Genomic DNA, 13,210 nt, shown 5'->3' on the forward strand with positions numbered 1-13,210 from the left:
GAATATGGATAAAATCAAGTCTTGAATCACTTGATCGGTTCTCTTTAACAGACTCATCAGGTAAATTCTAGAATTGCTACAGTACATGGAAACCAGGTTGCAGAAGTTCTGTTTCACACTCCATGCAATATAGGGAATCGTACATCTCGCTTTATTTTTTATTGACGATTCCTTTTCATGGCGCACAGATGAAATATGGAAGTAAATTGAGCATTGACTTTTGTTTTGTGCCATTATGTACATTTAACCATTTGTGTTCATCATTTTTTTGGTTCTTTCTCGTCGCAGGATGATATCATAATGGAAAGTGAAAGGAATCGACTTCTTGAGTCACCAGCTACAGACTTGGTCAGGATTCGGGTGAGGGATTGGGAAATCAGTGGTATCTTGTTTAGTATTTTCCAGTTTATATCTACTTACTGTTTTTGTGCTGTTGCAGGAGGAACGCGCCTTCCGGAAGGCAGTTACAGAAATAGAAGTCCTGCAAGGTCAAGATGAAAGGTGAGTTCTTAGTGTTAGGAGAAAACCTAGTCGGGGCAGGGCATACACATGTTCAGATCAGATTTTGATGAGGTGACGAGGGAGCATGGAGCCGACTTCCTGGCTGATCAGGAAGCCGGGGTGGGTGGGTCATAACCTGACCCCCAACTTCCTGATTGTCTGGGAAGCCAGCTCTATGCTCCCTGATGACTCGCCGCCCGGCTTCCTGATACCGGAAGTTCCGGTGTCAGGGTAGGCTGTGTGTGTGTTTTATAATGTGGGCAGTATTGAATGTGGAGGCAGGAGCCTGCTTTGGTAACTACCAGGGAGTGATTTTAGCTGAGAGCATTACTGGACAGGTACCAAGTGCTTGTACCAGGCATGTTGTAATGTCCATGAATGCAAAAGATGTCATAATGGGATCAACTGAAGCCATGTGGGAGGATGACAAGTGGGGCGGGGGTGTTTCAAGGTTCCTTTAGTAGAAGGGGGTGTTTCGGTGACTGGGCTTTGAGAGTAATGTTCCATAGTGTTGGGAAATGTTGATGATGACATACAACCTAAAATGCCAGAAAAGAAAGATGCCATGGCCTTGTTTACACGGGCTTTTGAAGGAAGCTTCAGTTCCAGGTTTTAGGTTTTTTTTTTTTTCTTTTTTTTTTTCTTCTTCTTTTAATTCAAGCAATTTTTATAGAGAATCTGATTTAAAGGGCTGGTTCTTTTTCCTTTTATTTGTAGAGTTGATGTTTTTATTTCTAAATATCAATCATGGTAATATTCAATCAGTGATATTATTATTATTATTATTATTTGCAGTAGCATTATAGGAGTTTTATCACTTTTTTTTCAGGAGAATACAATTCAGGGCCAGGTCTGAGTTGCCACATTTGTTTGAATTTGGAGGCATTTGCACAATGTTGTTAAACTACTCTCTTATTTTGTAGTATGGAGTTTACTAAATTAATTCACATGTCTATAGTCTGTGGAGAAGCTATAGCATTTTTGTGTTGTAGCTTTCCTTACGATTTGGCCAGTTTTGGGCGGGTAATTTCATTTTCCCAAATTACTTACCCTTCAATGTGCATTGTGCGTGTTAGTGAGCGCTGCTGCCCGGCTACCACAATATGGCACCAGGTGGAAAGAGGGCAGCACTCGCTGTACACACACAATGCCCTACGCATGAGTTTATTCGCTTTTAGATGGCGGGGTGGTTTTAATGTTGGTTTTTTTTTTTGTTAGTATTTTAAATTTTTTTATTTCTTATCTTTTACTTTTTATTTTTTTTTTCCACTTAACTTTATTGCTATCACACAAGAGCTAACAAGCCCCTGTGTGATCGCATTCGGAGGTGACAGGTTCTCTTTATTGAACCTGTCACCTACAATACAAGAGTTCTAGCACAGTACGGTGCTGGAACTCCTGTAACAGCTGAGATGGGAATCTTGCATCCTTTCATTGGGTGTTTGGACGGGCTTAGCCCGGTTTTTGCCTCTTATGATGGGTGATCAGGATCTCATGGCAGCACAGCTGCTCACATGGATGTCCAAGCCATGCTGATTATAAACAAACAGCTTGCAGGCTTTTAACCAACTTCAAGTAGTATTGAAGACTGTTAAAAGTGACAGCACTTCCATTAAGATATGTGCTTGCCCTCCCGAAACTGAAGCTGAATGGTACTCTTAAAGGGTCCAACAAAGTTGCTCAAAGCTCAACAAGCTTGCTGTACACACCACTCTTCTACAATCTGTATGTTCTATTTTTTTTATACTAATTAGTAGGTGTAATCTTCTTTTTTGTGCCTGGAGATCAAATATAAGCTTCTATCCCTCTCTCTCTCCCTCTCTCTCTCCCTCTCTCTCTCCCTCTCTCTCTCCCTCTCTCTCTCTCCCCCTCTCTTCACACCCTCTTCAGAATATTGCTAATTCCCCATTTCTAAATGGCTATCCTTATCTAAAAAGTTATTGTATGATGTACAAGGATGTTCTTGTTTAGCATTGCCCCCAAGGCTTTGTTGTGTTTGTTATTTACCGCTCTGCACCTGATCATCACGCACAGCACTCACAGCCTGTCTGTTTTAGGAGTACAGAAAGGGAGCAGGATCTGCAAAAGAAGCTCCAGGAGGCAGAGAGTCGGTGAGCATCCCAAAATGGCTAATGATCTATATATAAGAAGTGTAGGAAGGTGTTTGGTGCCATAACAAGCAGGCAACACAGATGAGAGGGGATCAGATGGGTTTCTAGGGAAACATGGACATGGTCCAGTTTGTTTTATGAACTGATCCCTGAATCTGGTCTTATTCACAGGAATGCACAGCTGCAGGAAAAGATTACTGCGCTGCAGCTGGAGGTGTCAAACTTGAAAGACCAGCTGAAAGACAAAGGGGTCGAAGCTCAAAGACAGCTCCAGGTAAACAACATTGTGACTCAACTGGACTATTTTAATATTAATGGGAGGTAACATAAGTGCATTAACCCATAGCAACATACGGATTACAGATGTTGTTTGGGGTTTTTTTTAAATCGCTGTTAAGGATATTAAAAGGTCCGCCCACCAAAGCTGACGTTTCAGATGGGTTAAAACTAGGGCTTCGCCGAAATTTTGGACGCCGAAACTTATCGGCAGAAATTGCCGTGCATCCATAGTTTCTCTCCTCCCCGCTTGGCGCTGCTGTCACCTTTTCCCGTAGGCACTGTTTGAATAAAGATCTAATGTTTTGCTTTATCAAATATGTTGAAATAGAAATGATGTTAATGCATATTAACCAGCCAGGATGTTTTTCATGAGGAGGCTGTGTAGCTGCTAGCAGGCCACATTGTACAAATCTACTAGGACAGGTAATTGTATGCTCTGGGGGTGAAACTGGGCATGGGAAATATTTAAAGAGCAAACATTGTCAAGTTTTGAGTCAGTTGTAAACTAAGGATTCAGTGAGCGGAATTTAAAAAAAACTGGAGCAGAAGAATCTGGGGTAGTTGCCTATGGCAACCAATCAGCTTTTCTCTTCAGTCTGTTGAGGTAAGATTTGAAATTGAAAGATAGAAGCTGATTGGTTGCCATGCACAGCTGCTCCAGATTTTGACTGCTCCAGTTTTGATAAATTCCCCTCAGTATGTTTGCTTACTATATTTGAATTACTGCTCGGTCATTCACTTGTACCTTGCCCAAAGAAAGCAAGTTGTTAACATTGTTGTATTTGTGTGTTGTAGCTACTGGCTGAGGAAAAGGCTTCTGTCAAGGCTCAGGTGACCTCTTTACTTGGAGAGTTAAAGGAGAGTCAGATGAGCCTGGAGACCTCTCAGATGGAGAAGAGGAAGGTGCAAGAAAGGTAAGAGGTGCCAATGCTTGGCGGTTATGACCAATCACAAGGCAGGTAATCTGCAGTGTACTATGCCTTCTGGTAGAATGGTTCCTGAAACGGGAATTGGCTTTAGAAAAGTGTAGGCAGCAGTTACCTCTATGTGTACTTAATCTTATGCAGACCTCTTAGTTTTTAAAGGGCATAATTATGTAGCGTAATGCTCAGCCAGGAAATGGCAGTCTCCTTTTCACAGAAGGAAACTTAGTGCTAGGCTTTAGTCAAACATAAGTCTGCTGTGATGTCTCATAAGCTAACCCATAATGCTTGGGAATCCATTGTCAAGTATTACATTATTTGTAAAAAAGGAAGGCTATCAATAATATTAAAAAGAGGTTTAAAAAGCTTAAAACAAACAAAAAGACACAGACGAGCAATAAAAACCTGACTGGGATGCTAACCGCTTACCATTCTATCTAAAACAAAGAAAAGTTTATTATTTAGTTTATTTTAGGGATGCACTAATAACGGTAGCGATGCTGATACTGGGCATTTTCATGAGTACTCGTACACGTGAAAGTGCCCCTAAATGCACTTAAATTTTTAAATGGAAGAGGCTGCCTGAGGTCCTGCGCTTGCTGGGGACCTTGGCAGCCTTCTTGTGAATCACGAGGAGCCTGCTTACAGTGCCGGCTCGCACATCTCCTCCTCCTCCCTACTGGGGGGACCCTGCACAGCCCTCCTGAGAGCAACACAGAGTATTTAGTTCCATATTATTCTGCATTGCTGTATAATGTATCACTGGCATTTGTAGTCCCTCTACAGCTTGGAGTCAGTGCAGAACTACCAGGGTCGCAGTGGTTGGAACTGAGACTGGGCCCTGGCACTCCACCACTGTCCTAAAACCATTTGTATTTATTGTTTTAGAATAACTGTCACATGACACTAAAAAATGATCAGTAATTGGTATCGGCGAGTACTTGAGGAAAAGTATCAGTACATCCTTGGTTCATTTGCTGGCTGATAAAGTGTTAAAGGGTCAGGTCACCTAAAACTAATCATTTAGAAAGGGCAGTGGTGTGCTCAGTCTCTATTTTAAGTAGCAATGCTGTAATGTGTACGCCACCATTTAATAGAATGCATGTGAAATATATGATCTTTTTGCTGCAGCCTGCGGACATTGAAAGATCAGCACCGAGAGTGGGAGTTGCAGATGAAGCAGCATGTGATACAGATGGACCAGAAGAGGATGCAGGTGCAGAATCTGGAGACAGCACTGAAAGTGGAGCGGCAGAATGCCAGTGAGGAGATGTAAGTAGATTTAGAAAAGAGTGGTCTGAACCTATCCTTTCATGCTGAGGTGCTAAACCTTTTTTACACGGTGCCCATGGGTGTTTATAGTCTTATCGGAATCTAAATGTCATTGTTTTGAGACCGTATCCCAATATAACCCGATAATAATTTAATTATTTGCATTCTAGGCTGGACCGTCCCTATAGTGAGGTACCCTGAAGTGGTCACCTCAGACAGCCTCTCATTGGGTCATGTGCACCATAAATCTGCCGCTCCCCCCGCCCCCGACCTCAGGTGGCGAAACGTCTAGGGCAGGGATCTCAAACTCAATTTAGTCGGGGCCACTGGACACATTTTTTAGTCCCGTGGGGGCCGCTACTATATACGGTACCAGTGTTAATGTGTGCATGTTACAAGCGGCAACTGTGACCCATTCAAATGAATGATCGGGTGACAGCTGCTGCATGTAAACGCCTGCACACCGCGTGTAATCATATGTGAATACTGCCCCCCAGCACACATATTAATAAAGTAGCTGCTCTTGCAAGCCGGGCACGCGGTCCATGACCATGTGCCCGACTTGTCAGCTGGCTGCGGGCCACTTAGTACCGGCTCGCGGGCCAACTCCGGCTGGTACTTTGAGACCGCTGGTCTAGGGACCCCCCTGATTCCAGAATTTCATTGTGGCATCATTTTTTGGGCTCACCGCCCTCCTCCTAGAATTTACACTAATGCTATTGGCTAGGTCAGGGGTAGGAAACCTTGGATCTCCAGCTGTGCTGAAACTATAAAGCCCATCATGCGTCTGCCTCTGGGAGTCATACCTGTGGCTTGCAATGCCTTATGGGATTTGTAGTTTCAGCACAGCTGGAGAACCAAGGTTGCCTACCCCTGGGCTAGGTAGAAGCATTAGTACAGTGTTCTGTATGGATCAGTAGGCATCAGTCTTTACCTTCCCTGTTTCTCCTGCATTATGGGTTCAAGGTAAAAGCTTGCGACTGGCCACACACAGAAATCAAGAGTTCTTGCTGCACTCCTTACCGGAGTCAAAAAAAGGACCCGTGTGGACGGGTGGGTGCTTGTAGTGGCCACGGATGGCACCGTGAAGAGATACGATAGAAAATAACGCCACCAGCACTCCAAGGGTTAATGAAGCAATAGTCGATTTATTAGCACATTGCCATTTAACTGCAAGCGCTTCCGGGGCCGCAGAGGGTCCCCTTCATCAGGCTCTGAGCCTGATGAAAGGGGACCCTCTGTGGCCGCACGCAGTGCACACAGGGTGGAAGTATTTCAGTATAGAAATAAGTTTGGTGACTGGTTGCATAGACATTGTTCAATGTGTCAGAATATCCTGGTGTACAGGCACATCATCACTAGTAAATTCTTATTGATTGCTAAAAATATTCTAATCCTTCCCTGATGACATCCAAGGTGATTTTTCTTATATTAATTCCACACTTGGAGGAATTCTCTTTACACAGTATATGTTTCACAGGTCATGTGGCCCTGGATCACATTCCCACCTTGGAGCCCAGGCTAGAACATTGAGCTAAAAAGTTTTCTTCAGCTCTTGGCGCTAATGGCTGCCAGCTGAACAATCCACTTGCTGTTGCACACTCAAAGTTTTCAACAATTTATCACAGTTTTTCACACAGACTTGAGGGGCTGCTCATCCAAGGTTCTGGGGCTTCCACCACGCATATAGAAAACAAAAGGGAACAGAGCGCCACCTCCGCGTGTAAAATCGTTTATTACAATAAATAAAACAAGGAATAAAATGAGTGTGGCCTCTCATTTGTTGTTCAAGCCTGATGAAAACGTTTGTTTGTGAGTACTTTTATCCCTTGTTTTATTTATTGTAATAAACGATTTAACACACGGAGGTGGCGCTCTGTTCCCTTTTGTTTTTTAGAACATTGAGCTAGTTGTTGGTGTGCTGCTAACTGTACCTAGTAACTGGCATTATCTCCCCTAACAAGCAGAGGTGCTTTCCGGAAAGGACCAAGTCTTCAGTCACATTCTGAATATTCACAGATTAGCTTCTTTTGCATACATGGGCAGAGGTTAAAGGGTTATTAAAGCCTTGGGTGTTTTTGCATACATCTACATATACAGCTAGCAAGCAGTAGATATATGCAAAAATTTAACCTCTGCGTGACTGACGACGTACAGTGTACGTCGCCAGCATCGGGGCTGTTTAAACAGACTCCCGGCGACTTTTGCCGCCGGGACTCTGTTTAAACTTGTAGAGCCGACTGTCGGCTTTACAACAGAAGCGATCCTGGCGATGTTGGGGGGTTTTACGTCATTTTCAGGCCTAAAATGTGGAATATAACATGGGTGCAAAAAATGAAAAAAGGGCCTCAGTCATGAAGGGGTTAAAAAATAAATAAAAAAAAAACCCTTTGAAACAGGTTTAAACTTACCCGTCTTCAACCCCGCACTCCCGTCCGAAAATCTGAAAAGTCTCGGGCGGCCGCAAAGCATCTTGGGGCGGGCGCATGCGCAGTTCAGATTTTCGGCCGGGAGACGAGGAGAGACACAAGGTAAGTCTATGGACGCGTGCAGACTCTTGTGGGACAGGAAGTGCCAGCAAGGACAGAGGAGTCGGCGCTGGATCGGAGACCTGCAGCAGCGCTGGAGAGAAGGCTGAAAAGGACAGGAAAGAAGAAGATCGGAATAAGAGACATCATTTAAGGTAAGTGCTTTCATTAACATTGGGGGGAGGGGAAAAAAATGTCGACTTTAATATCACTTTACAGAGGCTCCCTGGAAAAGCCATAAAGTGTGACAATGTGCAGGCTGGCAGTAGTGATGGTGTGAAAATGCTGGTGACTGACGGTTTTGCTTACTTTCCTAATTTAAAGTGGGAACCCAGACAGGAAAAAAAAAATCAGTTGTGTATTTATTAAAACCACAAAGAAAAAAACAAAAATGAACTTCAGCATCAACTAGTGCACGTACCTGAATTTGATCTGTCAGCCTATAGTAGTCCCCTATGAAGCAGCACTAAGGCCAATGAAATATGCTGCATGCCAGGAGGCGAGAGCAGAGAGATGAGCTCTTCTGTCTGCTGCTTGTCACTGGCTCGCAGTAGGAACGAGACTAACCTGTGTTGAATCTGAATTCCAGGTAAACAGATAAATACATGTATAGGAGCTGGTTACCTGCCAAAGCATTTGTATTTCTGTCCATTCAGTCCTGAGATTTTAACAGCTCTTATCGCATACCACAATCACGTCTAGCCGGGCAGAAGGTATGATTTTTCTCTTCCATAGTTTGCTAACACTTGCAGTTCTTGTCCTTTCCCCGGTCTGTGACTAGACAGTGGGAGGAGAAGCATCAGATTGATGAGCTCATCTTTCTTCCCATCAGCAAGCTCCTTGCACTGCAGCACAGCTGAATGGCTCCTTGTGCTCCCTCTCCCAGTCTGAGCTATGCACAGAGGCTGATCTAAAGTCAAATTCAAGTATTGACACCTCTTTAAAATACAAATGTATAAATAAATAGAGCTGCACTCATTTCAGCTTTAACTGGTGTAGAGAAAAGTCAGGTCATCCACTTGGCTCTGCTGTCTGGCAGGGCATGCACATTTCAGGACTGGATGGAAAGAAATACAAATCCTTTGGCAGGTTAAAAGTTCCTATAAATACATGTTATTTGTACATTTAGCTGATTGCTTAATGTTGTCTCGGCCACCTAAATAAAATCTAACTGGCCAATCCATGCAGTAGAAGAACGAATGTACTCCCCTATCCGCCATCCCGTATCTCTTAGCTTCCAAGGCTGCAGCCTGTCAGACAATCCTGGGACCCCGTGGGTCCCCAAGCCACTACAGGACTCAGCAGTGGAACTGCAGCGTGCAGAGTAGCTTACAGACATCCATCCAGAAATGTCAAATGCTGAGGAGCCTTAAGGTGGCCATACACTCTACAACCATCGCAAGACTTTAGTCTTGCGATGGTTGTAAAGGGATTAAAAAAACGTACGATCTGCCCATCTTGGACAGGCAGATCGCACTCTCGATCATCGCAAGCCTGCCCCCCTGAGGGGCGGGCTTCCGATGACCGCAATGCTGAACGGGCAGTGTGCGCGTGCGCACACCGGCCCATTCAGCATTTATCTTCCGAGCACCGTTCTAACCAGCCGAGAATCGTACGATTCCCGGCTGGTTTTCGAACATGCTGGTTCGACAGAAGACATGCGACCGTACAGTAGAAACGGTCGCACGTCTCCGTTCACACTGCTCGATTATCGTACGAAAAACCGGTCGCATACGATTATCGTACGATAATCGTGCAGTGTATGGGCACCTTTTATAGAAGCTGCAGTGCTGGAATGGAGGGATATAGCAGAGAGGGGAGTATAATAATAGCTCGCCTATTGCACTGACCTGCCAGCTTAATTATTAACACAATCCATCATAAGTAAGTATGCAGATATGGGCTCATGGCTTTTCCATAACATGCCAGATCTTCCATATATTTGGCTAAGGTTCACCATACAATCTACTTCAGATGTAATATGAGGGCCAGCCTAAACTATCCAATCAATTTGTTTCCAACCAGTCAGGCCCTTGCACTACTTGCTTGTTGGTAGATCTAAAGGAGAACGTACAATCTGATTGTAGAGTGTATAGTGCGCCTTATTGTATCCAATAGGTCAGCAGAACACACGGGCGACTAGCTTTTTCTCCCCTGACAGGTGTGTGCTGAGAGAAGTAAGGCTGCAATAGCTTACTCTGAGTTTGAAGTTCGAACAAACATGCAGATAAGAAGTTCTGACTTAACTGGCTTCATCCTTGCTCCAGGTCATTGACTTGGAACTATTGGATCAGTATGAAAGTCAGACAGCTAGGATTTGGGGGTTAGCAATGCCTGCCCCAGTATTACTTTTAACCCTTTTGAGACCAGGAGTGATTGATTCATGTGTTGGTAATATAACAATAAAGCTGTAACTCATTTGAAAAATTTCTATACATATGTTAAAGGATTTCTACGTTTTTCTGGTACTGAGGTATAATTCTAAAAGGGACCTGATTTCTTCTTATTATAGGGGGGCAAAGGTGCAGCAATTAGACTTTTTTTTAAATGTATAATGTTTAATCTTGCAACTGTATCTGAAAAGTTGAATTATTAAATGTGTTACTGTATATGAACACTCCAGCCTGAAGATGGTGGTGTTCATCTACAAGCTTTATAATGAAGCCTTCAGCCTGCATGTGATCACTATCACATCTGATATAGTGGTTACATGATCAGGAACCACTCTGAATGGTTCTTGATCATCAGTGGGACCCCGGCTGTCAGTGATAGCTGGAATAGAGTCAGCAGCCCTGCATAAGTGTCAGCTGCTGGTCCTTAAGAGAGAACATGTATTCATTTATCCTCTGCACAGGGACCCGTGCCAGGGAATGTTAATACACGGACTGCCACCAGGAAGGGGTTAAAGAACCCATGGGCACTGCATGCAGCTAGTCAGTTTGTGTTTTCACATGCTCAAAGATTTGGTGCTCATGCTTACAAGGCTGAGAACCAAGTAACCGCCGCAATTTTATCTTTAGCTACTGTAAGATTTAACCAGTCACCTTGTTTGCAACACACTGAAATAAATATGCTGGTAACTGATTGTCTGCCAGTGATTTAGGTCCTATTTATACCATGTGCATTAGGTTGCATTGCTCACCGCAGGCCCAACACAAAGACAAACCCGTGCTGCGTTTTTGTGCGCTGGGTGAAAATGGAACATGCTGCACTTAAACAGCGCATCACATGGTACAGTGAGCTGCAGTACACAGTAAGGGGGGGAAAATGGATGTTGGTTTCTGCTTTGCACATTACTGCAATGTGTTACAACATGGGTGTGAAAGCATTTCAATGAAAGTACATTAAGCACATGTCACCGCATGGTAATTGCAACAGAACTGGTGTGAATCCTGCCTAAGGTGCTCTGTAACAAAAGATGGAAACTGCTGTGTTTCTTTGTCTGCAGTGGCTATCATTTAACCGTAGGCTGTGTCATTCTCTGTAGCCAAAGGGCCACATAGCCCTTTAGTACTTTCCTGGGGTCCGAAAGCCACACATAGTAGTGAAAAATGACTGAATTGTTAAAGGGCTGCAATGGCAGTGATCTGTTAGGCCCGGTTCACACCTGGGCGTTTTGTAACGCGTTCCTATGCTCTGCAAAACGCTCAAACACCAAAATCCCATTATTTCCTATGGGTATGGTTCACACCTGGGCGTATTACAGGCCGGATGAACGCGCTACAAAACGCCCTACGCCCAAAGAAGTACAGGAGCTTCTTTTGGGGCGTATTTGCCGCGCGTATCCATCGGGATACAGCCAGGTAGCCCTCGGAAATGCGTTTGTCGCGCATTCCCCCCCCCCCCCCCCCGCGAATCGCGGTAAACGCGTGACAAACACGCATATTTGATACGCCTAGGTGTGAACCCAGGCTTACAGTCTCATGCAGCATGCCACTCCTGGGGTATGTCTGCATTCTCTGATAGGCTCCTGCAGTAATTCTCTGATTGTCTCATACATCAAGTCTGCAGTAGGCCTTAAATCTCTGACAGTCACGTGCAAGGTCTCTGGATTCTGACAGTCCCCTGCATTACATATACTGAATATTATGTGCAGCCCCTTGGATGTCAGAGGCTGAGGCCCCCTATACCTAGAAAGTTGACCACCTGATCTAACCACTAAGGCCCCATTCACACTGCGCGATATTGTGCGATTTGTCGCGCGATATTGCACAATTGCTTGCATTGAGCAAGCTAGAATCGTGGCAAAATCCACTCCAAAAAGGGTCCTGCTGTAGCGACGCACGACCCGCGACAGCAGGACCCTTTGCCCCATTGGAGAGCGATATCGCGCGGTAAATAGCCGCGATATCGCGGGAATTACCGCGCGATAAATCGCTCAGTGTGAACGGGGCCTAAGTCTTTTTTCACATGAGAAAGATGCTAATACATATTCATAGTTTTAAACCTCTACCTACACCAAACCTGATCTAGCTAACCTAGCCATTAGAGAATGATGGGGCCCTGCCACTGTCTTTGCTTCTGAAAATGCTAGTTGACTGTTTGTTATGAGGAACCTCTGGTTTTTGGATGAACTCTTATCCCGCACCAGAATGCAGATAATGAAGTCAGAAGGTTGGTATAACAGAAAGGTGACTTGCATTTTTAGAAATCTAGGGCAGAACTATTAGCCTTTTATTTCCTTGAATTAGCCGTGCTACATCTGGCCTTCTGCCTGTTCTTCCAGGGGTTTTTGGTCCTCCTGCCATTGCTCCTGCCCTGCAGATTGTGGAGGATCATCCTGGCTCACCACCTGTTCAAGCTGCGGCAAATTCTTCACTTGACGCAAGTCCTGCTTCTCCCTGGGTTTCAATAAAGTTATTATATTGACAGAAGAGTTCTCATCCATGAGAGATGTCATAAGGACTTAACATTACTATGTTCTCCAAGTGGCTACATTGTGTTAGCTGGTGATATCTCATGTACTGCACAAGTATTTACAGTAATCTTACTTCTAGCCTCTATTATATTGCAAGGAGTGGACACAAGTTAACACGAAAGCCACATCTTGGAATTGGATAAAGGACTATCTGAAAATGCAATATATTCATTCTCGGCAAGTGACTTTATTGAATTTCCCACACTACAAAGATGTTAAAGGACACCTCCATCACTACAATAGTATAAACTCTACTGTACATTGTAGATGTGGGGTGAAGAAATGTCTGTACATACTGCTTGCCACTATGGCTACAGATAATTGAACATCTGCCTTTTCACTGGATGATATTTAGGGCAGCTGCTATGCCAGGATAGAAATTCTCTTCTGTGGTATGTAGTTGAAAACTGCAGCTGACTTGGTACAAAATATGGCAAATAGGCAAAACATGGCAGTGGACTTTTTTTGGGGTGGAGCTAAGTAGGCTAATTACCAAAAGTAAACATCAGTTGGAGCAGCATAAATGCCACATAAAAGCGGCTCCAATCTTCTCCTGTTGGGATATAGAGTGGTATGGTTTGTGAGAGGTTGGGCACACTTTAGCCAGCACATCACCTACCAGTCCTCACCCTCATCCAAATACACGCTGGGGGGGGGGGGGGGGTGGGAATTCTTTTT

At 44.2% G+C, this 13,210-nt stretch overlaps 1 protein-coding gene across 1 annotated transcript in view; it reads left to right on the forward strand.

Moving 5' to 3' along the window:
• The window catches only part of IKBKG (inhibitor of kappa light polypeptide gene enhancer in B-cells, kinase gamma), a 37,991-nt gene that overhangs the window by 21,937 nt on the left and 2,844 nt on the right, over positions 1-13,210 (forward strand). Inside the window, exons 5-10 of the mRNA XM_018561820.1 lie at positions 289-360; positions 440-501; positions 2,559-2,612; positions 2,784-2,886; positions 3,687-3,805; positions 4,946-5,086. Coding sequence (XP_018417322.1) covers positions 289-360; positions 440-501; positions 2,559-2,612; positions 2,784-2,886; positions 3,687-3,805; positions 4,946-5,086 — 551 coding nt within the window. The remainder of the gene's footprint in view (positions 1-288; positions 361-439; positions 502-2,558; positions 2,613-2,783; positions 2,887-3,686; positions 3,806-4,945; positions 5,087-13,210) is intronic.

The sequence above is a fragment of the Nanorana parkeri genome, unplaced genomic scaffold (assembly GCF_000935625.1).
Source record: "Nanorana parkeri isolate BGI_ZX_2015 unplaced genomic scaffold, ASM93562v1 scaffold547, whole genome shotgun sequence".
Taxonomy (NCBI): domain Eukaryota; kingdom Metazoa; phylum Chordata; class Amphibia; order Anura; family Dicroglossidae; genus Nanorana; species Nanorana parkeri.